The sequence below is a fragment of the Dromaius novaehollandiae genome, chromosome 1, assembly GCF_036370855.1.
Source record: "Dromaius novaehollandiae isolate bDroNov1 chromosome 1, bDroNov1.hap1, whole genome shotgun sequence".
Classification (NCBI taxonomy): Eukaryota; Metazoa; Chordata; class Aves; order Casuariiformes; family Dromaiidae; genus Dromaius; species Dromaius novaehollandiae.
Window position 1 is genome coordinate 3,628,546 of NC_088098.1, and position 24,680 is coordinate 3,653,225.

General features: G+C 39.6%; 2 protein-coding genes across 9 annotated transcripts in view; one reads left to right on the forward strand and one right to left on the reverse strand.

Moving 5' to 3' along the window:
• Nucleotides 1–992: 992 nt before the first annotated feature.
• NUDT5 (nudix hydrolase 5) lies at nucleotides 993–13,661 on the reverse strand. Of its 8 annotated transcripts, none has more exons than XM_064503636.1 (11): nucleotides 13,450–13,661; nucleotides 11,172–11,223; nucleotides 9,985–10,151; nucleotides 9,360–9,449; nucleotides 6,380–6,447; nucleotides 5,449–5,501; nucleotides 4,608–4,715; nucleotides 3,985–4,080; nucleotides 2,880–2,981; nucleotides 1,618–1,671; nucleotides 993–1,334 (listed from the first exon to the last, which is right to left on the reverse strand). In XM_064503636.1, exons 4-11 carry the CDS (start codon nucleotides 9,420–9,422, stop codon nucleotides 1,225–1,227), a joined length of 654 nt encoding a protein of 217 aa, XP_064359706.1. In that variant the 5' UTR covers nucleotides 9,423–9,449; nucleotides 9,985–10,151; nucleotides 11,172–11,223; nucleotides 13,450–13,661; the 3' UTR covers nucleotides 993–1,224. The 8 variants fall into 8 exon arrangements, with proteins under 8 accessions (XP_064359706.1, XP_064359794.1, XP_064359781.1 ...); XM_064503724.1 differs by having other exon boundaries at nucleotides 9,360–9,465; XM_064503711.1 differs by having other exon boundaries at nucleotides 9,360–9,468.
• A 14-nt stretch (nucleotides 13,662–13,675) lies between these two features.
• Nucleotides 13,676–24,680, forward strand: part of CDC123 (cell division cycle 123) — a 35,329-nt gene continuing 24,324 nt past the window's right edge. The window contains exons 1-6 of the mRNA XM_026119288.2: nucleotides 13,676–13,881; nucleotides 14,673–14,744; nucleotides 16,869–16,926; nucleotides 17,768–17,800; nucleotides 21,229–21,324; nucleotides 22,037–22,143. Coding sequence (XP_025975073.2) covers nucleotides 13,808–13,881; nucleotides 14,673–14,744; nucleotides 16,869–16,926; nucleotides 17,768–17,800; nucleotides 21,229–21,324; nucleotides 22,037–22,143 — 440 coding nt within the window. The 5' untranslated portion in view covers nucleotides 13,676–13,807. The remainder of the gene's footprint in view (nucleotides 13,882–14,672; nucleotides 14,745–16,868; nucleotides 16,927–17,767; nucleotides 17,801–21,228; nucleotides 21,325–22,036; nucleotides 22,144–24,680) is intronic.

Consider the following 24,680-nt stretch of genomic DNA (forward strand, 5'->3'; position numbering starts at 1 on the left):
TGCTTTCTCTTTCTAGAATATAGTCCTGATGAGGTTTTTGTTTTTTTTTTTTTTTCATTAGGGCTGCTAAAAGCCTAAATTTTCTCCCCTTAAAGTCATTGAGCTTTCTACTTAGCTGTGGGCAAAGGCTTTTTCTCTTTGATTTCACATTTTGATCTTTTCTGTCTTTTCTCACATTTAAGTTGAAAGTAACCTTGTGTTGTTGTTTATGCAGGTAGAATCTTGGGCAAAATTCCTACTTAATTTCTTAGATAGGAAAGTCTTGCTAATTATGCTTGCTAATCCAACTTATTTCAGAGGCAAGACTGTTACTAGCATGTGCTTATTATTATGACTCTCAGATGTGAACCTTTAAGCTGTGGTGGTTGTACATATAATTAGTATATTGGCACACAGTCAACTGCTTCTGCAGGTTTGTTTGGCTACCTAGAGGTGATTAGATTAAAGTAAGGGACTAGTTATGTGGAAATGTTGCAGGGAGAAGGAGAACTGTAAGGCTATGCTATCTCAGGGCGTGTAAGTAAGCTCATACCTTAAACAGCATCAGTTAATTGGGCCCTGCACCATTTTGGTTTGCACCAGCAGATGTTTTATTATTGTTGTCATCGTCAGAGTCTTTATTTTCTTAGATTAAACAATACCTGGATCAGACAAACCAGTCTTCTGTCCAGCTAATTTAGTTAGGGCTGGGGGAATGAAGCAACATCTTCAGGTCTAAATCATAAAAGAAAGTGCCTGAAACTGCAGCTTCAGACAGTCTGTGTCCTTGTGCAGCTTTTCCTGCTTCCATTGCAGAAAATTACATGTAGTTGTTTAAACAAGCTGCTTGTGCCTGTGGACTATATTGATATCTGAGTTCAAGGCAATGTTAAGTAGATAAGTGACTGTAGCTGGTGTTGTAACACCTGTTCAAAAAAAGGAAGATAGCTTAAGTGTCTTTTATATCCTGAACTGTAAATGTAGTGATGAGAGGAGTAGTGAGAAATGAGACATTTTGAAAATTAAACAGCATTTTTATTATGATTATCCTGCCAAGGCTTGATAGACTGAGCAGTTAGAAATATTTTAAGTCAGTTACATAATTCCAGATAAAAATATCAGAATTATTCCTACAAATACTTATTTTGACTCTGCAAGGAATGTAAAGGACCTCTGTTACACCAAGAGTTGTACTTCTGTGTCATCTGAGCTGTAGTTTTCTACTACATTTCTCACTGTGTAGTGTTAGAACTTCATAAAAGGAACTTGGAGCGGCTTTTCTGTTGCACGTTTCAGGGCCAATGCATAAGTATAAACTCTGGCATCCACTGCAATATGCTCTTCTGCTACTAGTTCTGCCAAAAAAAGAGTATGAAATGCTGTTAGAACTTTCCCTCTCCATAAATCTAATTAAGTCCATTACTAAAATGAAGATGCATAGCATTGTAGAAAGCAATTCTTTATGCTAACACCTAATGCTATAACCAGTTCTGTTACCTGGCCAAGTCTCTCTCTCAGCTTTTTGTTTAAGATTTAGTATTCTAGGGTGAGAGAATGTCATTGAAGAGCTGTGAGAGGAGAAGCAAAGGGTTTCTTAAAGCTTACATTAGTGCATTTAATGTGTCAGAGAGCTCTTACCATCAATTCTTTGCAGTAGGTCATTCTTTGGAAGTGAGATAACTTCCACAAATTCTAGGAGAGAAGAAAGAACATGTTTGTTTTTATTCCTTCATGTACCTTTAATGTAAGGGAAGCCTACCTCAGTCTCATTCCTTGCAACTTAGAGGAGGAAACACTGGAATCATGCTTATGTCATCATCCAAAATCTGTGAGCCTTCAGACAACATAATTAGGCTGATTAAATGGGGGCAGGGAGGGAGGGAAGATGACCAGCAGTCACTTAAAAAGCAGGTTTGGCAGAAAGAAATGGGGAAAGAGGAAAAACACAATGCAGCTAATATGCATGGAGGATGAGAGCCTTTCTAAAAGGAGACTGTCTCCCTTCTAAAACTGGATAACATCATACTGTTAAAATAGTTTTGTTTTGCTTAACTGGTATGATAATGGATTTTAGATATATTTGACTGAAGGCTAAAACAGCACAGTATCTAAAGACAAAGGGTTTGTTCCTGATGTTGTTGATGAATTTATGCTTTCCTACATCTCCTCAATGAGTCCACTATCTGAACCGGTTGTCTCTGGGACTTAGTCTACAGCTTTTACGGATTTAAGTAAGATTCTGGTACTATAAGTGCTATACTTAGAGATGCTTAATGTGATAATGTGCAACAGGAATTTTCATGTCGAGGCTGAAGCCAGTGTAATGTGTGTTTGGTTAGGATCATGTCAGTACTGTACAGAACATTAACCACACCCAAACTGAAAACAGAGTTTAAACTGACACATTTTCTGAGTAAAACCTGCTATAGGAAGATCACACTTGACCTTACTGTCACTGGGAGCACAGTTACATGAGTAACATACCTCCATCATCTGTAAATAAAAAAATAAGTCAGTCAAGGCTTTTGAAATACACTGGAGTTTACAACTAAAACCATAAAAAGCATTTTGATACCTGACTGGGAGTGAAACCATGGTTACTTCCAGGGTCAAGCCACAGCTAAGAGGAAGATCTAAGTTCATAGGTGCTTGTGGCCCTCACTGATGTTTCGCATCTACACTTCTGATTCTGAATATGCCAACACCTGACAGTTTGCATCTAGGCCCCAGTGAGTTCAGGAAAGAAACATGGTTTTGCTTAGCTAAGACTGGGGCATTAATTCTAGTCTCTAAATCAGTAAGGATGGAAGAGAAGGATGCGGTGGTAGGGTTAGTTCCATTTAATCAATTGATCAGTTAGTTTCTTCTCAGAATTTTCAAATAAATGATACAAGGCTCACCAAGTTTTTGCTTAGGTCTTACGTTCTTAGCATCATCTCCGTTAATGGTGACAGTCACAATGTGCGTTGTGCTGTTAGACAAACCTGGGTCCAAGCAGAGAGCTACAAACAAGTAAATGTACAGGTTATTTTTTCAAAAGCAGAAAATCAGACACCTTGACATTTTAAAAAAGCTCCACCCAGATACATCTGATAGAATGCATATGTGACATAAGTTTGTGCTGGAGGAGTTTGTCTGCACGTGTTCTTAAAACTGATGCTTCTATCTCTCTCCTCTTTTACAGGTTTCTTGTAAGTCTTGTAGTTTCAGCACTTAAGTTTACTTTTCCTTCCATTTCCTACAGTCCTTCCTTTCTTCTCTCTACTTCAAAAATTAAATGTTAGCCTGCAAATTAAACTCTAAACTAAAATTCCCCTATAGACTTCCTCAGGCAGCAATATTAAGTCTAATTCTGCCATCACCTGTCTCCATCTCTCTCAGCTCCTAGCACACAGTTGTATCCTGTAACAGTTAAACTTGGTTAACAGTGACATTTACTTGAAATCATGTCTAAGTTGTTTTACCTTTCTCCCTTCTCACAAGTTTTATTTAAGAACCTAGTTTTGCCTTCATTTTGTGATATGTAGGAAGCACTAGATTAAGAGCACTCATGTTCCAATTTACTCCAATTTTGTTCTCCTTTCTTCTTTCCTGTTAGACAACCTGAGTCCTGTTATCTTCTCACAGCTGAAATGAGGGCTGTCTCTTACTCTGAGACTGCATCATGCAGCTGTTGCTTTCTCCCTGAGTGAGTTCATGGAAGTTGTTCAAATTGAGGCCAGTGATTTAGACCTTTACACTAAAATGCCAAATCACAGCTTGATATATTCCTTGTGTGTAAAGGATCTAACTAATGACAAACTTTTCCCCTATAGACTTTACACTGTTACTTTAGCCCTGTGTGTGTAACAAGGGTTCAGCAACTGACAAAGTCTCATGGATATAGTCTCATGGCATACTACTCCCTACTACTCTGCATAATCAGATTTTTCCCTTAAATCTAGTATCCATCAGAGACAGAATTAGCTTTGAATGGGAAAGCAAAAGAAGAAAAATTGCAAAGACCTGGAGTACATTCAACAACTTCCCCTATGTACCCGGTTTCTTCCTCCAACTCTCGCAACGCAGCACTTTCCGCAGTCTCATTTTCCTCTATGAGGCCTGTGAGATAAAAATTATATGAAAACATGTTAAAAGTCAGCACTTACCCACAATATCCATACTGAAATCTAACCCAGCTTTACACATGAGGTAAAACATCCTCATTGCCCTCTTTTTACAGAGGGAGAAACTGAGGCATTAGGAAGGATTCCATTTCCTGATTTCGTCATTGCTGCTGCCCATGTCTTCAATCGATTACCTACAGGATCACGCCACCTTCCTAGAAGATGGCATTAATATCCTCATGAGCGAAAGAAGCCAAATTCCTTGGCTCTTGCAGAGAGGAGTGAAGGGAAATGCAACTATTCTACCAGACTACTGTCCAAAATCTTTCCAATCTGCTAAAATGAACTATGTTTATTTTGTATTTTTCATTAGCAAATATTCCTATTTCTGAACAGCAAAGCTACAGAGACCACCACTTATTTCTGACTGGAGCTACTTTATCAAGATTGACGTTCCAAGCACGCTTAAATGAACTAAACTATCAGCTTTATCTGTCTAATCTTAATGTCTCAGTTACTCACCTGCAGGAAATTCCAAGCAGTAGCCACTAATTGGAGGCCTGAACTGTTTCACTAGGACAATGCAGTCATAGTGGAGAGTTCTCTGCAGTACAGCTATCACTGCTACACCTACCAGCAAACAGAAAAGACACAACCACGTAGTATTTAAGTATATCAGAAAGTGAGGGTTGATTGCTAGCTCTGGAAAGGAACCCGAGGACTGTAAAACTGAGCATTAAAATGACAAGCATCTGGATGCCTGCTCCAGAATCCCAAACTATGAATTTAAGCTCTTTATGTGATGCACAGTGAGATATAAAAGCCTAAAGTGGGACCTTCAGAAAACCCCAGCAAACCAGAGGCACACATACCAAGCAAGAATGAGCCTTAGCTAGGGAAGGGCTCTCTGGTCTGCAGAAACTGTTTGGGAGTCGTTGCATGCAACCCTCTCCTACGCTCCCTTCCTGGCTAAATCATGGCCCTTGTTTGCCCAAAGAGAATCATATCCCTAGTCCCTAACAGCAGACCCAGTCCATCGGTCTGTGAGCTGCTCCGCTGCAGGGCACCCATCACATCTTTGAAATTGTTCCATTGCTCTGAAGTTAATACAGTGATCTTGGGAAAACACTCATGCCAGTAAGGTTCTGATTCTTCAGCTTTTAAGGCAGCTTTTTGTTAAAGCACGCTGGCTTGGTTTTAAAGCACATCATGCAAGCCCTGCTGAGATATATATTCGGCATTCTCCTTCATTTTAAATATGTAAGCTCTGAGTCTGCAGCACATTAAGGCTGTTCTACACAACCCATTAACATCAGAAGAATTTTCACAAAAAAATGTGAATAAAAAATCACCAGTGCCTTACCATCAGCTGAAATGCCCTTTTTCTTGCTAGCACGCTTTACAGTTTCCCAAGTTCTGTTCAGCAAGGAGAAAAGGCAAAATTGATACATTAAAAGCAACAATACATGTTTTGTTTGTAAAAGTCTGCTTTTTCCTTTCTACCTTTGTTATGTTCATTTAAAAGCAAAATATACTATCTTACAGTGAGGTCCCATAAGAGAGCAGCTGCCCTTAGGCAACCCCTGTCCTATATCAGCACTTCAAAATGTCTGTAATGTAATTTTGTTTTACCTACCTAAGGGAGGGAGAGAGAGAACAGATAACTACTGATTGTTTAAGATCACTAAAAATAAGGGAAAGACCAAAATGCTTATCACAGAGCCAGCAAGTCTTATAAAAGTGATCCTGGAAAAGTGCAACATAAAGCAAGTTATATATTGCACATGTCACATTTTGTCAGACAGTTTTGTTTTGAAACGTAACAAAACCACATGCATTCTATTTTATATTAAAGCATATAAAAGAATTGGACAGGCCTAATAATATACAAGAGGACAGTAAGTTGTCAGTAGTATGCAAGATCCTGCACTGTCAACAGGGAAAAAGGAGCCCTTAATGAGGAACCAGAGAATTCAAAGAAAAGATTCTGTGATCATCATAGTCTACTTGCATAGCTAGAGCTTATTTCAACAGCATCCTTGCAAAGAACTGGAAGTGTAAGGTAAAAGGGGCCAATGTGCCCAGAAGAATTAAGGAGCCAAATTTAATCCCACATGCTAACACCTCTGCTAGAGTAAGACTCTTTCTCTGAACAGTGTGAACTATAAAGGAATTGCACAATGGATGAATCTTGTGTTGAGTAACGAGTTTGTAGTGCTCATATTCTCTAGCCTGTGGCGATTTCATAAAATTAGGCACATTACAGGAATCTGAAGTGTCAGAGAGGCAATTACCTGGTTTTACCAAAGGCATCAATGTAAGTTGTTTCTTCAAGCTTCAGCCATTTTTTTTCAACAATTACCTAAAAAAAAAAAAAAAAAAAAGAAAGAGAGAGTTGTTTGTTAAATAAACTACAAGATTAATCCCAAAGAGATCGGGGTGTCAGGGGGGAAGAAACAACACAATTTTTTTTTAATTCTTTTGAAGACTTAAAATCTCAGCATCAGGATATCTGCAGAAACCTGTAATAATGTTCCTGTAGTCATTAGGAAAGAGCACTTACTCCAAGTTCTTGAATAGGAATGGAAAATAATCCCAATAACTTTAACATGACTTTTATAATGAAGTTATGCATTCAGTAGGGTTTTATGTACAGAGAAGTCCTAGTCCTCAATTTTTTAGAATAAGTTTGCAAAGTTCAAGAATGAGTTTTTTCAAATTTCAGCTGAAAAAGGGGCACTGGTTGTGCCACCAGCTATGCTGGTGATTATGAGTGCCCAGTTATCAGACAGCACAGCCTAATAGCTAAGCATGTAATACTGAAAACTAAACTATTTTGAAACTAACTTTGCAATGATCTCAGACCGTGGCCCTGAGTCAATGCTGTCATCTGTAACTGGGAGCAGTGACACATACCCGCCCTTCTGAGAGCTACCGACGGAGTGCTTGGCATTATCATTGTTATAAAAATGTCTTTTCTGAGCCAAATGAGTTTATTTGCCCTGCAGGGTTTCCCTAGCTTTTATGCAAATCCTTACAAAGTGAGAAAACTAGACATTAGCCTGCAGCATGTTTCATTTAGTGTAACCTGTATTTTAAGCTATATGAGTAAAGCAGACTTTGCTAAGGATGTAGGCAAACATGAGGCTTGTCTCTGGAATTAAGTATCAAATTGGCAATAGGTCTGCAGAAATCATAATTAAAACGATGACAAAATGGTGTGCTATTGCCTAATGACAAACACACACTGCTGACAGCAATGGAGGATGCAAAAGCAAGGAAAAGGGGGTTTAAAAAAATCAGGAATTGTAGCGAAGAATGAAGGTCCGAGGCTGAGGACAATTCATGTAGTTGGATTATTACAATTGTCTAGTGCAAGCCAAGGAGCAAATGGGACCAGTGTAGCCACACAGATTGTAAACTTACGTTGAGAGATTCACCAACCAAAAAAAAAGGACACCCAAGATGAAAAAAGATCGAAAAAGATATTTTTCTTTCATGGAAAGATATTTTATAATATTTCCACATAACAGGAATTGAAAAGGAGAACAATGTGGTCTCAAAATGGCTTTCTAATGGATTTGTGGTGACAAAATAGCTGGAAAGGAGAAGATGAATTTTACTATGTTTCTTATAGGTAAGTAAATCTGTTTGGAAGGATTCAAGTATATTTGAAATAGCTTTGCATTCACTCCTAAATCATAACAGAACTAGAGTACATGAAGACCCAAAAGAGAAAGATGAAAATTATGTTTCATCTGTAGTCCAAGGAGAGGAACCTATTTACTTCAGTTTAGCAAACAAACAACACAGCCAAATGCAGCCTTCTGAATTAATGATTTTTGTTAAACATTGCAGCGAACACAAAGGACTAGATTATTGATCGTGGCCCCATATTGTTGCAGCAGTCAACAGAACTAGCAGATCATTACCCCTGTTGCCAACAGATTGTTTGCTAAGCACAGAAGGGAAAATGGCTGAAATCAGAACCACGTCACTCTGTCCTCTGGAATCCTAGAGGGAAAAGAAATCTCTAAGTTGGTAAGAAATCAGACCTACCCAAACTCAAAAAAAAAAAAAAAAAAAAAAAAAGAGAGAGAGAGAGAGAGAGAAAATGTGAGTTTTATGTGTACAAAACAAAAGGTCAAACAAAGTGTCTTGTTTTCATCAGGTATTCATCAGAGCTTTTGGCCCCTACCATCATGATTAGAATGGGGCATGTCATGGGGCAATAATTAATCTACTACAGACCACGTAGCATAAATATCTATAATGGAAGTGTTCCAGAATCCGCTAAAGCTAGGTGAAACCCTTGCTACAGGGTGAAAGAACTGAAAGCTGTCAGGTTTCCCTAGAAGAAAAAGCAAACTTTGTTGTCACTCACCTGGCTGGGTGCACAATCAAATCCCCTGGAAGAAGGCACAGAAGCGTAACTTCTGCTTTGCAAAATCTCCTAATTAGGGCCTAAGGACACTTTCCAGAGTGCGTTCCACTAGCCGTACCCAGTTTTAGAACTTTATCTATTACTATAATGGGCAAAAAATAAAATAAAGCAAAACAAAAATCTACTTTTGCTCACAGTAGCCTGACTGTGGGTTCCCAGAAATAACTGAGATCAGCAACTGCTTTCATGAAAAAGGTCCTCCAACATCAGGCCATGTGGTTACTGTAGCAGTACAGACACACTTCCAATGTGGGATGGTAAGTACTCTCCTCAACTACAAAATGACTGAAAAAGCTACATTGCTTAAAAGATATGAGATCTAATTACAACCTTTTAATAACAACCTTTTTAATAAACAACCTTTCAGAAAGCACCAAAAAAGGTACGATCATAAATATTAAGGCAACTGCTTGCAATTCTTCTTAAAAGAATGGAAATTGCAGGCCCAGTTTCAGGACCCACCCAGTTCTGTAGTTTCTCCAAGGTAGCAGCATTATTTCTAAACACTGAGAGAGCCTGAACAGACAACTCAAGAAACAGTGTAAAATGAGTGATGCATAGCAGAAGCTTTAAATAACTCAATACCGTAGACTTCTCTCCCCACACTGATAACTTGTATGATTATTTTACAGAGAGAATTGCCAATTCTTCATCTGCCCATCACCATTTTTAACCGTATGATCATCAGGAAGAAGTGTTTTGTCCAAATACATTTTACAAACATACACAGCATCTACAACATTTTCTTACTCTGCATTCACAAACATTCTGGACAGTCTTAAATAATTGTTATTTAACAATAAAATGTGTCAAAACCAAGCAAGTTATACCTCTTCTTTGAGGATGGATTGTCTAGCAGGTTTTGGAGCTTTTGCGGATGTCTCAGCTGCCATTTTCAGGGATGTCAGGCTTTCCCCCTCCTGTACAAAGTCCAGACTACTATGAAACAAAGTCAATATCTGCTTTCAAAGTAAAGTTAAAAGGTTAATTTTGCATTCTAAATTAACAAATCAGGTTTGCTGAAGAAACTTAGGGACAGGTGACAGCAAGTGCAATTCACATTCAGAGGCACACAATTCTAAGCGGAAGTTTGGGGCAAATCCCTGACTTTGGTAATACTTCTATCAGCTACAGAGTAGTTATACTAGCTGAGGCTACCCTCCTTAACTGTTCAAAGGTCAGCTGTGGTCAGATGCATGCAGGGACAAAGTTGTTCTGTTTTAGTCAAAGTGTTTCATTCTGCTCTCAGTGAAGCCCTCTGTCAACTAAGCATTACTGCCACAGGATTAAGCATAGCACTGGGGAAACAGAAAAAAACTTAAACCAGAAGGACTTCATGAGTAAAAACTGTCCACTGTTGAGAAGGAACCAGAACCACCTCCACTGTGCACACATCACAAACACGTATGTAAGTGACCCCATCCTTCCCCCAAGAGACAAGGTCAAAAAAGGCACCTGTATGTTGCAAGTCGAGGTGGAACGTGGACTTAGTGTGATCAAAGCATGTCAGTCTCTCGCACTAGAAGTGAGGTGGCTGACACTGTGCAAATGACAGCTGGACATATGCCCCAAGCAAGGCTCCAGTCTGGGGCTGGATGCCTCAGCCTGAGTCCTAAGGCTCCCTGTGAAGATAAGATTGTCCCCTCACTCTCTTACCTCATCCTAGCTGAAGCGCACATTGGGCAGGAAAAAGACATGATGCCTTAGACATTCACCACGAATCCATGAAACACCACCTGTGAGCTCAGCAATGAGTCCCCTGTCTCACTGCAGAGCTACTGGGCACTTTCAGCACAGAGGCTGTTATTCCAGGGAAGCTCATCTTTAAGTTGTAATACTGAAGTGCTGAAAATCAGTGTGAATTACAAGGAGAAAGACAGTGTAAAGAAGCAAACCAGTTCAAACACCAAGGGACACAAGATGATCTTAGAGATTTTTGCCATCCTTAGAGCTGATTTAAGGTTATAAACATTTCATAAAGTCAACAGAAATCTTTTCATTGACTTCAGCTAGAGTTTAATAAAGCTCTGTGGGGTCTCTGGCAATGCACAGTATCAGAATAGCAAGTGATTTTAGCACTTCTGTCTTTTGACCTCATCTTTATTCTTCTCTCATAACATCCACTGCATATTTTTGAAACATTAAGAGCATGCAGCTACATCAGGTTTCTCACATATAAAATTTACATTTAACTCCACAAAATAGTTTAAAGGCATAAAAAGGAAAAAATATTTTTGCTTAAAATAGTAACAGCGGGAATAAAACCAACATATAAGTCCAGTTCTTCAGCATGTAACAGGGCAGGCCCTTTCTTAAATCAAAAGACAGCCTTGTTGGATGAAGCACTTCATAGTGATCAAATTTCAAGTTGTCCTTATGTAACATCAAATCTGAAAAAGAACCCTGACTTATTAAATCCAATTGTGTTATTTCAGAATTACGTTATGTAATCCTTTCCTAAGGCAATGAACCTCCGTCTTAGAACTAGGTAGGTTTACAACATACCTATCTTACTACTAGTCTTATGAAAAGCTGTTCCAAAACGTCGCTTGCTCATATCTTCCCATTTCTAGCCTGTGTTAGTTCACAATTAGCTTTTATCCATTTGTTCTTGGGCTAACAATGTCTCATATTCTCCTCACCTGGGATTTAAGAGATGTAGCTGAACACTGGTCACGGTATCTTTCTGTGACTCTGAAACATGAGATCAAACTTTGCATTAAACCTATGCAAAAGAGCAGCCCAGTATATCAGTTCCAGGAGGTTCCTGGTCATTCAGAAGAGTCAAAGTCGGCTGGATGCCCTAGGCAACCAGCTATAAAACCCTCACATCTCCTACCACCAAAACTGGCGTGCTTTTCAGTCCAGTTCACCTGTGTTTGGGCAGAATTGTAGCCTTTTTGGCTGACGACAGATACATATCAAGAGAACAGACAGTAAACTATATCCTTCTCAAACTTTTTTTGGACAGGCTAAATAAGTTTTCCTCTTTTAGTCTCCTCTCACAAGAAATCCCGCTCCATTGATCACACTAATCTTTCTGTATCAGTAGATCTTTCTCAAACATGGATTACCAGAGTTGTACCCAAAATCCCATGAGGAGCTTTATTAATGCTTCGTAGAACAGTATTAATACTTTCTTATATCAATTACAAATACATCCTAGGACTTCATCTCATGACAGAAGCTCTTTTCAACACAGCTTGTTCTCATCTGCAGGAGACAGAGTCCAGAACAGTTTGCCATGAAAATTACAAAAAAATTAGTGAAGACAGCTTCAGTGTTTTGAATTACCACCAAAACTTAAAACAGGTGAAAATGAGAGGAAGACCCCTTTGTTTCAGCTTGTGTAGTTTTGATCTTCTCCACTAGTGGGTGCAATAACTCTATGAGTGACATTTTAAAAAGTTCTCCAAAAAAAGTTATTTTCCCATATTCAGTTGACTGTATAAAAGTGAGAATTTGTGTTATTAGAAAGCTGAAATACCATTTGGGTAACTGAAGGCTGCAGTTCTGGAAGGTACTCAAGACAATTCAGATTTCATAAGCAAAATTAGCTGCAACTGAACATTAAATCAAAAGGTGCAATGAAAAAAAAATCTATGTTAGGTTTCAGAGTAGACATCGTCCTGCAGTCCTCAGACGGGCAGCTTCTTTTACCCCATAAAACTAGCACTGTATCATTTGAGTGAAAATCATAAAAAGCTAGCAGGGCAGCCTGGGAACTTGACTACTTGATCCACGATGAGATGAACTCTACGAATGTAACTTTTTAATAGTTATCAGTGCAATTTTAAGAATAGGCCAAAATAGCCAGGTTTATCACCCTTCGTAGCATGAATCAATAGTACTTGCATTCTAAACTATGAAAAAGTATTTGGCCTGCTTATACCTCCTCTGATGGCTTTCACAGCTAATATTACGGGTATTATAGGACATTACTGACAAATCATGCTACCTGCCCCATTTACCTCTTGTGGGGTCAAATTCAGGCCCGAAAAAGTCACGCCATTCACAGATGGTGTAACTTTATCCTCATTGCTTATTCTCTTATGGAATGACTTCCTTTGAAGGCATCTTCCAACCCTCTGACATCAGTTTCAAAATTACCCTTCCCAGAAGTTAAAATCTTAAGCCAAGTGAGGCCTACACGCCTGCTTACAGAACAGCCATGCTACTGGGGCTTCACATCAATCTATCCAAGCCACAGTCGATGGATTAGCTTTTCTATATCACTTTTCAGAAGGTTTTATCTGACCCAAACTATGTACCCCAGTTGACAACCACAAGTTTTAATGGGAACTCAGCCACGGTGTCCTCAGACAAGCTCAGGGTGGAACAAAATAAAAAAAAGTTAATATCTGAGGGTCTCTTTCAAAGAACACGCAGAAGGGACCCTGTCAACTACTTTATGGACAATTTAACCAGCAGCATTTTAACATACGTGTGCTCAGGATAAACGTAACTAAAAACCTCTAAGTCACTTTAATCCAAAATTAACTTGCTACCATCAGTCTGTGCACTCACATCTCACCAGTTTGAATCTAAAAACAAAACCAATTAATTAGCAGAAGTTGATGGGAGAGAGGGAGAAGGGAAAAGCTACGTGTGTGGGGGGGGGGGGGGGAAGGATCGTTTTTGTCCTTATGTTTAGCAGCGTGGATGGCCCACGTGGCACTGAAAAAAATATGGGAAAATAACTGTTTCTTGCCCTATAGATGAAGAGAAAAAAAGGAAAATACAGGGAGCGTTTCACCCAGCCCTTCACCCAGAGGTGGCCGGTAACCGTCAGCCCTCGGCGGCCCCAGCAGGAAGGGTAAGAAGACACAGGAGCAAAGGAAGAGAGACAGCGGCAGAAGTCACCGGGCTTCAAATGGACGTGTCCCCCCCGCCCCCCCCGGGACACGGGCGCGCACGTACGAGACCGCGACAGGGCCCGGCAGCCGCGGGCCGGGGCGAGCCGCAGCCCAGCGGCGCAGGAGGCCCTCGGGAGCGGGACGGCGAGGAGCGAGCGCAGCCGGGGCTGCGGCCGGGCCAGCACCGAGACCCGGCACCGAGCGGCAGCGTCGGCGGCCGAGGCGAGGCGAGGCGAGGCGAGGCGGTTGAAGCCGGGTGCGCCGCCGCTCTGGGTCCGGGTCCGGGTGCGCCACCGCTCCCGGTCCGGGTGCGCCGCGGGCTGCAGTGGAGGTTCCGGGCGGAGCGGGCGCTTCCGGGAGCGGCGGGGCGAAGCGGGCCGGACCGGACCGGACCGGACCTGACCGGACCGGACCGGGGGAGGATGAAGAAGGAGCAGGTGGTGCACTGCCAGTTCTCCGTGTGGTACCCGCTCTTCCGGGCCGTCACTATCCGCAGGTGAGGGCGCCGGGGCCGGGAGCTCGGGCCGCGCTGGGGGCCGGTTCGGGCCTGGTTCGGTTGGGGCGTGTGGGGCCGGGCCGGGGGGAGAGAAACTACCAGCCGGGGCTGGAGCTGACTGACCGTATCGAGTGCAGGCCCCTGTCGTTGCCCAAGGAAACAGAGGCTGAAAGCTGCTGAACAGAGTAACGGAGCTCCTGTTTCGGGATATTCCTGAAAATTGTAGATATTTCTGCAGTGTCAGGGCAAAGACCCACTGCGGTAACACAGAACGAGCCGTAACTTGGGAAAGTTAAATTCAACGTGGCGCTGATGCATAAAAAAAGCTGTAAGGTCAGGTGTTTAGCAACAAGAGCGTTTGTTCCCTCATGATTTTTAATATTTAAAACGTGTATTTTTGGCCGATTCAGTGATAGTCATGTGGTTTTTGAATGTGCAGCTGGTACAGGGAAATATAGTTTTGGATCTGAGAAACCAAGCGTTGGTTTTGAACAGCGTGTAGTGTCCTGTCTCCTGCCTCAGCTGCATGCACACTCAGAATTTCTTAGGGTTTTGAAGCAAGAAGAAGGTATTTTTACGCATTTCACTTAACATTTCTATATCTTTCCTTTTCCTCTGCCTCCCTGGGGTGGGGGGAAAGGAGTTGCTTTTTGGGAAAGGATGAGAAGTGAGAGTTTTCCACCGCGTAAGAGAACAGAACGTATCATTACTGAAATATGTTCTATTAACAAATATTATTTTTATTTAACTTGAACGAATTTATTATTAAAGTTATTTTCTTGTTTCTCCAGTGTTATACTTCCCCTGCCAGAGAATGTGAAAGAATATTTGCTGGATGATGGAACGCTTGTGGTTTCTGGAAGGTAAAGAGTGTTGTTTCTACCCTCCACCCCTTCAATTATTAATGCTATTTTGTATTCACAGTACTATTTTGTATTTGCATTTAATAATTTCTGTAATGAATTTTGCAAATTTGACCAGTCTGGCTGCAGTAAACTGAACACTGTGTGGACGGGCTATAGGTAAACACATGAAGGTGTGTATTAGCTAACATGTAGCTGTTGTTAGTAGTAAGATTTGACTTGATAGTGCCTGGTATAGATCCTAAAATTCATGTAATACTCTCAATTCTAGACCAACTGGGGACAGTTTTCTTGAGTTTTCTCTGCCTTTTCGTGCAGAACCTACCTACTTTTCAGGTTTTGGTGCACAGCCTGCGAATCTGTGTTTGGTTGCTGTGGTACAGTTGGCTCCGATTCTGTGGCTTGGCCTGTGCTGCACCACTCGCATGCCTGCAGCCTTATTCAGCAATGATGTGTCATTACTGGAGTTTAATTCTCAATAAGATGAACTAAATTAAATATAAAATCTTACTGATTATTGAGCTTGTATAATCATTTGATAACATATAATCTGTGCATGTGACTAGGCCCGAATGTCCCAGGATTTTTGGTTGTAGAAGGGTGGGGTAAATGGATATGAAAAACAGTAGTCAAGAACTGTTCTTACTGTTTCAAGTTCTCAAAGAACTTTGTTCTTTGTTTTCTGCTTAGAATCTCACTGTATGGCTTCCTTGTAAAAATGATTATTGTATACATCTTGGTAACGATCAGACTTGGAAGTCGATCCATGCTATATCATTCCTTAACTTGTGGTTTGCCTCTCCCACAGAACAACCAGTTAGGATGTGTAGATAAGGGAATCAGTTTCTATAAAATGGAAGCTGTTTGAACACCTTATAAAGATGAAGGCTTTTCCCAATTTTAAAATCTTTTTTATAAGAAGTATCCAGAAAATTAGAATCATTTTCCGAACAGTTTTGAATAAGAAGTGATATTGTCACCTGTTTCTAGTTAATTATGTGATTTATTTAGCAACAGCCATGTAACTTGTAATCAGACTTCAGAAAAGCTGAAACTGGTGGTTTGAGTGTGTAGCTATGGCACAGGAACAATTTCTGCTGTCTCAGTGGAATGATAGACAGCTGTATAATAGATTTAAATTATATTTTTAAGCTGTTTCTGATTTAAAATCCCTTTTTAAAAACAGTTTTTCTGTGAGCTTAGCTTTCTTAGGTAGAAGTCAATGTGATCTTCCTACAGTCAGGGCCAACATCAGTTTTAAACCTCAGTCAGCCAATATCTGACCTCTAGATCTCAAAAACTGAACTGGTAATTTAATCTCTGTGGAAGTGTAGTAAGGAACTGCAGAGACTTAGCTTGTTGTAAACTGGCTTTTACTAATACCACTTCAGAGCTGTTATTTGAACTTATCCTGCTTGCTGCACTGACTTGCTGTGAATAAGTCTTTTTCAATAACTTGGTCTTCTACTTTTAAGATTTTTGTGCTCAGTGGTGTTGGCTAGAGAACTCCAAAAATCGCCTTCATGGGAATATTTACAATGAAGTGCCTCTTTCCAGATGTGCTGCTATTTACAACAGCTGATCTCATATGTGCAGGAAAAGGAATTTTTAATGAAGATGTTAGTGACCCTGAAACCAGCTTCTGTAGGCTGTGAGAACCTTCCCAAACTGTTGGATCTTTTTTCAAATTTTACAAGTTTGTGCTTGGAAAAGGAGTGGGCAAGGCGAGCATAATACAAGGTGAACTTGTAAAGAATGCTGCTTAATTCATGCTGTTTGTGAGAGTATGGTAAACTTTAGGAGAGAATGACTGATAGAATGTTGAAGAAGCTTGAATTATGTTTTTTTCAGAACAGAAAGTGATCGGCTAATTGGAAGGAAGCAAAGCGTTTTGAATAGGGCCCAAGTCTAATGCCAGGGTGTTCTGTCTTCAGTTTTTCTTTGCTGACTTGCTCTGATTTCTCTGCCAGGTGTTCTGAGGCTTAACCTGCTTATGAGAGCATTTTGAGATCAATAGCTGATATGTACTGTGGAATTACAATCTATATGGTCAGGTCAAGCTCCAGTACTCAAAGTCGTTCTCCTCTTCCCTCTCCCTCTCCCTCCCCTTCATTTTTGTTTTAGAGAAGACCCACCAACTCATTCTCAAGAGGGGAGTGATGATGAAGCAGAGGAAATACAGGTCAGTGAAAAATGTAACTTAATGTGAAATCTATTGAGAAATACATCAATATTTAACCACTTCAGCACAGTTCATAGGGAGGATAGTACTTCGCAAAAGTAATAATGACATGGTATTTGCCTTGAAAAACTTACAAACATGGTTATATATACAGTGATGGCAGAGAAGGCTTAAAATGTTTTTATGCTCTTTCACACAAAACTTTAAAAAAGTCGTTGTTATTTTAATGGTTATAACAAGTAGGGAAAGTTTAGGGATGTTGGAATTGAAATTAACACTGTTTCAGGCTCCAAAAATTTGGAAGAAGTGGTTTTTGAGGAGTTATTTCAAGGAGCAGGGAGAGTCTCTGAGGCCATAATAGATCAGAGGGGTAACCCAGAAGAAAAACCCTGAGACATCTTGTGCTCACAAGATGGCAGAAGGTACAAAAAGAAAGTGAAAAAAAGAATACAGGTGAAACTACCAAATCCTGAGTCTAAGGTTGGAAGTGCTGGAGATGGAGAAAAGCTTTAGACAAGCAAGAATGCACTGAGTTCTGAAATGTTCGTATTTCTGATATTAAACACAACGAAAATACATAGGTGCTGAACCCACGCATTGATGGTATTTTTGCAATTTCCAGAGGATGTCCTCTGTCCTTTTTCATGTAGAGAATACACACAATTTTTCCTTTCTTAATTTACAGCTGTAGTAATTGCAGAATGGGGATTTTATGTTACAGAAGCTCCAGGCCAGTGATTTGATCTGCATGTTGCAGGAAGCCGTATAGATTCTGATGTTCTCGTAAATTGTAAAGGATGTCTCAAACCAGTGACCTTTGATTTGTTTTTATTTTTAACAGTGGTCAGATGATGAGAATACTACAACGCTTAAGGTAAGGTGCTCTGAAAGCCGAACACATGGATTTGATAGCAGTGTTCATTCTGCAGCCTTCTGATATAAGCTCATTGCTAGAGTTAGACTTATCCATTGTTGTAATTAACATTTTCCAGACCATCTAGATGGATGACATTGTAGATATCAGTACCTTTAAAAATGTTTGAATGGCTTAATTTTATTTAACTAAAACTAAAATGCTTCTTTTCTTCATCCCCAAGAATCACACACTTGTTAGACTATAGGAAATGAACTGAAGTATGGCACTAAATATAGCTGTCTTTCATTCTCACCACTTTGAATGTCTCCCAATTACTTAATTAGACTGGGTACAGAAGAAATGAAGCCCCTGCTGCTCAATTTTTGTAGCTCCTCTCTTACACCTTTGCCATTATTTCCTCCTAAGTTCCTTTCTATCATCTTTTTTCCTTTTCTTGTCTTTTTGTTTTCTTTAGAATCAGGCTCAATGTGGATATGAACCAGGCTTTCTTGGTCTATTTTTACCTCTTTTTCGAAACTTGCTCTTTCTGTCAGAATTAATATTTTTATATATTTTCTGTCATCAGAATTAATATTTTTGTACCCCTTGTCTGCCATTGATACTAGTACTTCAATCATATTAGCTCCCTAATGATCAACCTAGTGTTGGATAATTCACAGTGGATTAGGTGCAGTATAAACACCATCTCCTGCTTTGAGTTGCACGTATGCTAACACAGAACTTATAGCATATGTCTTAATACTAATACATGCTAACTTTACACATTCTAACAGCTTCAGTTTGGATGCCTGAGCTTTGAAAGAGTAGATGCCTGATATTGTGAGTTATTCTGAATAAGGATTGTGGTATACCTGTTATTTTTGCCAAAGTCGCACGTTGTTACATTGCTGAAGAAATAACACCAAACTTTTGAATCAGGTTTCATAATAGTGTACAACATAATAGGAGAAAAATGTAATTAAGAAGTATGATATCCATTGGAGGGGTATAGGACAAGTGATTGCAGTTTAGCTAGGTAAGGATTTGTCCAGTATGTGGATTGCAATTTTGCAATTAATGTATATGACTTCTTGATTGGAGCTATAATTGCAAGAGTCTGTCTTTCTTAAAAATTGAGCAGCAGGTGAGCACATTTTTTGACAAAGGTTAAGCATTTAAGCATTGCTAGCTTAGTCTGCAGGAAATGAGCCAGTCTGCATCCTGGGACAGTGGTTTGGGTAGTGCCTTCTAGGATTTGCTGTTAAACTGGTTTCGTTGTGTAACTTCTTCATGGCTTACTCCACTGAGCTCAGTGGAGGTCTTTGTCGTTCATCAAAACTGGAACTTTGAAAATGGTTAATTATCAGAGTGGTATGTGGCTGTGGCCGTTTCCTATGAAAGCGTATCTACATTTGGTCAAAGAAGAGACTCTAGAAGTGGAACTTCACAATGCGCTCCGTATCTTTTCATAAGTTTGGTAAAAGATTGCTCTGAAGACTCCATCCATGGCAAATACACTTTCTCTACCTGAAAACTAGGGGCTGCTTTGAGGCCAGGGAGTGAATGGGCATAGTCTTCTGTGCTTTTAAGTGTTCCTCTGTTACCACTTTGGCAGTGATGGAGAGAATGAAGAAGCAGCTTATCTAGAATGCAGAAGAGTGGGGAGCTGCACCTGGAGTAAGGGCAAAATATAAGAACGGATCAACTAGTTGTGTGGCTGAACAGGGAGACCCTAGGGAACAAAACGTGTGATGAGTAGTGGGAGAGGCTGGAGACTCTGCTGTTCAACCTCAATGTAGGGCACTCATATTTTACTAACGGTAAATCCTGGGTTATAAATCTCTGTTGGTTTCTTCACTCAATAAGCAGTAAGGTGGGCTATGATTCTGATTTGATAACCCACCCAAGTCATCAGGTAGAACTTGTTTTCCCTGCCCCTCCTGTATTCCCCTCCTATATGCTCCTCCAATTCCAAAGAGGAATTCAGAGTATAGGATTATGGTAAATTACATGTTATCAAAATTAATGTACTTTTTTTTTGGTTGCAAGGTCAAGCATTCAGAATTCAGGAAATGTTAGAATTAAACTCGTTTATGCTGCCTTAGGGCTATCCGCCTGGGCATATTTCTTCATTTGTATTAGTCAAATGACATGATAGTAACATGTCTCCAGGGAGGTTTTGTACATACTAATATTACATATATAATATGACTTCTGAGTTCTGTCAAAACAAGAGAAGATTGGATCAGAATGCAGTGCTGGAAGAGTTTTGCTTTTTATAGGAATGATTTCTAGAATTGACTGAAGCTCTAAAAATAAAACCAAGTAAGAGAAGGACTTGTTCAGTTTTTCAAGTAGAGTTTCCCGTGGAGAGTAGGTAATGCACTAAGGAATGATTCAGAATGTGTAAAGTTCGGTCTAGATCATTGCACTAAAATGTAATTTTTTTTGTTTGTGTAAACATGTATATTTTCTTAAATGTGTCTGCGCTGGGAGGGAGCAGCAAGGGGGAGATGCTATAATGTATAAAATTGTTCTATCACTTGTGTGACTGCAGGCAGTTAGCTTTAGCCTTGGTGGTATCTTTGAGTTGCATTTATTAAAAATAGGCAGAAATAGTATTCTTATATACTGTTTGCTGTAAATCCTATTACATGAAAAATCTTTGACATGTGTCTGAAATGCTTTCATAAAAGTCAGCAATCTAGTTTTTACATTGTGCCACATTCTGTGAGTGGAGTTTATAGCATCCTGAGGAGTTTTTTTTCCCCGTTTTATGCTTACAATATTTGTTTCCGTGTATGTTGTATTATGCATTATGTATTATGTTGTATTCTTTATAAGTCAAAGTCTTCCGGTATATCCCGTCTCTTTCCAGTGTGTCCTCTCTTATCTAATTCCTCAGTGCAATTAGAACTATTACAAAACAGTACTGATCTTTCTAACTTTTAGTGCTTTGACAGGATGCTACAATGTGTGCATTGCAAATCTTTTCAAGGAGATGCCTCATTCTAAACAAACCTTCTGATTTTTTTTTTCTTTTTTAATCTTGGATTTTATTTACATACAATTATCTACCATCAGGTATAAAGCTACAGATGTGTATTTAAGGGCTAGTTATTTGACTTGCAAGTTTGCTAGCGGTTGCAGTTTTCATGGTGGAAGTTTTAAAGTTTCATGTTTGCTCTAAAGTTCATGGACTCTTTCTAGTAATGTGAGTGATAACTAAAAACGTACTTTTAAGAATGAAGCCTGACATTCTTTAAAGCAGAGAAACTTGAAAAAGATTTATTCTACAAATTCATTATTTTTCTGGGGGACTTGGTTCATGGTTTTTGGATGAGGTTATTCCCTCTAAAGTACGTATTTCTACTAGTATTTATAAGATGATTGCACTTGATTATTAAATGTGCTGGAATTGATATCTGTTATTGTTCTTTATTCAGGCTCCAGAATTTCCTGAGTTTACAGCTAAAGTCCAAGAAGCAATAGGTTCCTTGGGAGGCAGTGTTTTTCCTAAACTGAACTGGAGTGCTCCAAGGGTAAGAATGCTGACTCTTAAAACTTGTAACAGATCTTATCACAAGGACTTTTTTGTTTTATCTTAATGCATTAGAAAGTAGAAGAGGTTGGTGGCCCTGATAAAGAGAGGAATGATAGATAAGATATCAGTGAAGTGTGATACAGCAAATTGTTCTGGTGTATTAGAGCTAGATGGTGCACCGTTTGGTGAGGCTGACCCTAGACAGCACTGTCTCGCATAAAAACCCCTGTATCCTTCTCATAGATAACAGCAAGGGTGAGACTCCCCTCATTTGGAATATTCATTGAAACCTTTGTCTGAGATAAAAAAAAAAAAAAGGCATTTAAAGCAATAAACTTCTTTCGAATTATTTCTAATTACTGCAACTATTCCTTAAGGATGAGGCACATACAAATGTTTTTGTATCATGTTCTCAAGGGAAATTTCTGTCCAAGCATTCCAGGAAAGTGCCTTGAAGCAGTGAGGAGAAAGCTCCGTTTTTAAATGGATTTGCTCTGCTTTTGTAAGAGTATAAACTAAGAAAATCAGTAGCTATTCCCAGGCTCTGGTAACAGCTGATGAACCTTTCCTGCAGATCCTCCCCAAAAGTGTTTTCTGCTTGTATTTCAAATGGTACGCAGTATTTATTGCGGATAGATCTGTAGGTTGTGTTCCTTCCTACTAGTAAAGGTACATTTTGGATAATCTGCTTTTTTCTTAATTTTATTTAGGATGCTTACTGGATAGCAATGAATAGCTCTCTGAAATGTAAAACTCTCAGTGACATCTTCCTGCTCTTCAAAAGCTCAGACTTTATTACTCGTGACCTCACTCAGCCGTAAGTAGATTTCTGGCAGACACAATCTTATTTTTAACAAGTCAAAAAAACACAAGCCTCTGAGAGTAACATTTCAGTTTCTTTGAAAGCTCTTATTATTTACTGAAGAGTAACTATAAACCTCTGATATGAAATTTCATATACATGTTTCAAAGTTGTGTATTGAATTAAGTTTCAGGTACAGTATGAAAGAATTTGTTCTTTGAAGTTGTTTTTGTTTTTCCCACATCCTTCTTTCCTCTTTTTCTCCCTCCACCATGCAACAATAAATTCCAGGTTTGGTTTAGTGCAGAAAATTCTGAGAGGCAAATTATCTTCAGTGCTACTTACCATAAGTGAGCCTTTTCTAGTAAATCAGAATTGTTTATCAAACTCAACTAGTGGAGGAACAGTCTTCATTTTATTCTTATACTTAATTCTCTTACTTTTAGTATGCAAATGAATGAAAAGCAAATCAGGAAGACATTATCATGTTAAAGCAGTGGTAGCTGAGTACCTATGAAGTGACACTAAGGATTAAGACCATTTTTACTGAGTTGCTTTCCAGAACAAATCATATTTTAACGTTTTGGTGCTTCCCTCCTTCTCACCTCTCTTGGCATTTACTTGTTGCTGGTTATCTTACTGTTGACAGTTTTTCTGATAATGCAGTATGACTTTGCCGTGTCCCTTTCAAATTTTAAAGCTGTTGAAGTTTGTGTGGTTGCTTGGAAGGAGCTCAAGACTTCTGTTAATGCGTTTCTAGAGCTCCTTCTGAATCCCAGTGCTTGTAGTTCTTGAACAAATGCATCCCCAGGAACTCTGACTATAAATAATGATTACAGACAAAATTTGAATACAGCGTGTTTGGGGTGTATTTTATCTACTAACATAAAGAGAATATTTGATTGTATAGGAGCAGTTTCCTCCTGTAATATCCATATCTGACTCGCATGACTCGCTTCTAAATATTGCCTTTTCTAGAAGGAAGGAAAATTATTGGAATTTAATGTTCTTGTTACCATTATTTTTGTCAGGAAAAAAAAATTCCTAAGACAAAGGACAGGGGTAGTCTGCTGCTCAGTGTCTGAAAGACTGTTTTCGTGTAATTGTTCAATGCTTATTTATATTATTGCAATGTCTAGGAGACTCAATCAAGTGCAAGGGCCTTTTTCTAGGTAATTTATAGAGGGACAACAAGCATAATAGTCCTGTCTTAAGTAGCTTATGACTGAGTAAGATTTGTCTTGTCTAAAACAGGAAACCAACTGTATTATTGCTGTGCAACTGCCTTCCTTTTTATTCATGCAACCTCGTAACACCTTTTTTTCCCATTTGCTGCAGCATTACAGAATTAATAGGTAGCAACACCCTCACCCTAATCTCTGTGGTCTTTATGGAGTGCAAGCAATGTCGTCAGTCCAATATGCGCACCAAGTGTTCTGCTGTGTCTAACCTACAGTATTGGGAGGTGGAGTGGAAGAGACTGGGAAAGAAGTTAAAGTGAGAGGACAGTTTAGAAAAGTTTGCCAAGTATGTTGGACTAGGGAAATGAGCACTGCAAATGTGTATTTATGGGGCCATAGAGAATGAAAGGGATGGGGGAGATGAGAAATCTGTAGTCTGCATTTCAGAGTTGAGCGAATAATGATTCTCTGGAGACTTTGATGGTTTGCTGAGGAGCTTTCTCTGATGGTTCCTGCTGCTAAGGGAGGCCAGGCCACTTGGCAGGGGTTGTCTGGGTGGTTCTCAAGTCTAAAAGGGTTGAACACTAAAATCTATTCTGGGCTTTTGTAACTGCTTTCAGAAATGTTTCTTCTGGGTCTCAGAAGATTTGTATGCTTCACACTGAACCCTTTGTGGATATTAAATGATAATTTTTTGTATCCTACTCTCCTCTTGTATAAAGAGGATCAGCAAAAAGTACCCCGAGCTCCTTGGAGAATTCCTCTTTGGTTAATCACATTCTAAGGAGTTTGGGACACACTCAAGGGTTTTTAGCAAGCACCATTTGATTTAAGCGATGTGGCGATTGTATGCTTCTCTGTGCTCTTAGCTTATGCTGTTTGCAGAGTAGAATGAGTTGGCCAGACCACCTTCACTGAAATTGAAATTGGAGTGTTTTCTCTCATGGTTTTTATCTTGTATCAGGCAGAGTTAGCACCTCAGCTGTTCACCTTGCCCTCCGCAGACACTGCTGACTTCTTGGTGGTAGAGACAATGGACGTATTTTAGCTCCTGCGTTGTGAATTTCACAGCATGGGTGTTAACCTGAACCATCAGTGATTTCAGCCTAAGTTCCCACCAGACTAAGAGCAGTAGTGGCTGAGCAGCCTGTAGCAGACATGCTCTCTTCTGCTGTGGGAGAAGTAACCTCTAGCAGAAAGACAGTACCTGAAATTATGCTAGCTGAACCCATTCCCACTCACTTTCCAGGGCGCTAAGAGAGCATACACAGTCAGCCACTGCAGCTTGGCTAGTAGTGGTAATTAAATTAACCTTGTGACTTAATTGTGGGATGATCACCTAAACTAAAGGCTAAGGTGCCATTTTTTAAA

Coding starts and splice junctions, on each gene's coding strand:
- NUDT5 (XM_026119291.2), bottom strand. CDS start 11,249: ATGCAAAGTTTGATCTCATGTTTCAGAGTCACAGAAAGATACCGTGAC. Junction 4,081..4,607: donor CTGCTTGGAATTTCCTGCAG/GTGAGTAACTGA, acceptor TTTATCTCACAG/GCCTCATAGAGGAAAATGAG. Junction 1,335..1,617: donor CCTACTGCAAAGAATTGATG/GTAAGAGCTCTC, acceptor TTTTTTTGGCAG/AACTAGTAGCAGAAGAGCAT.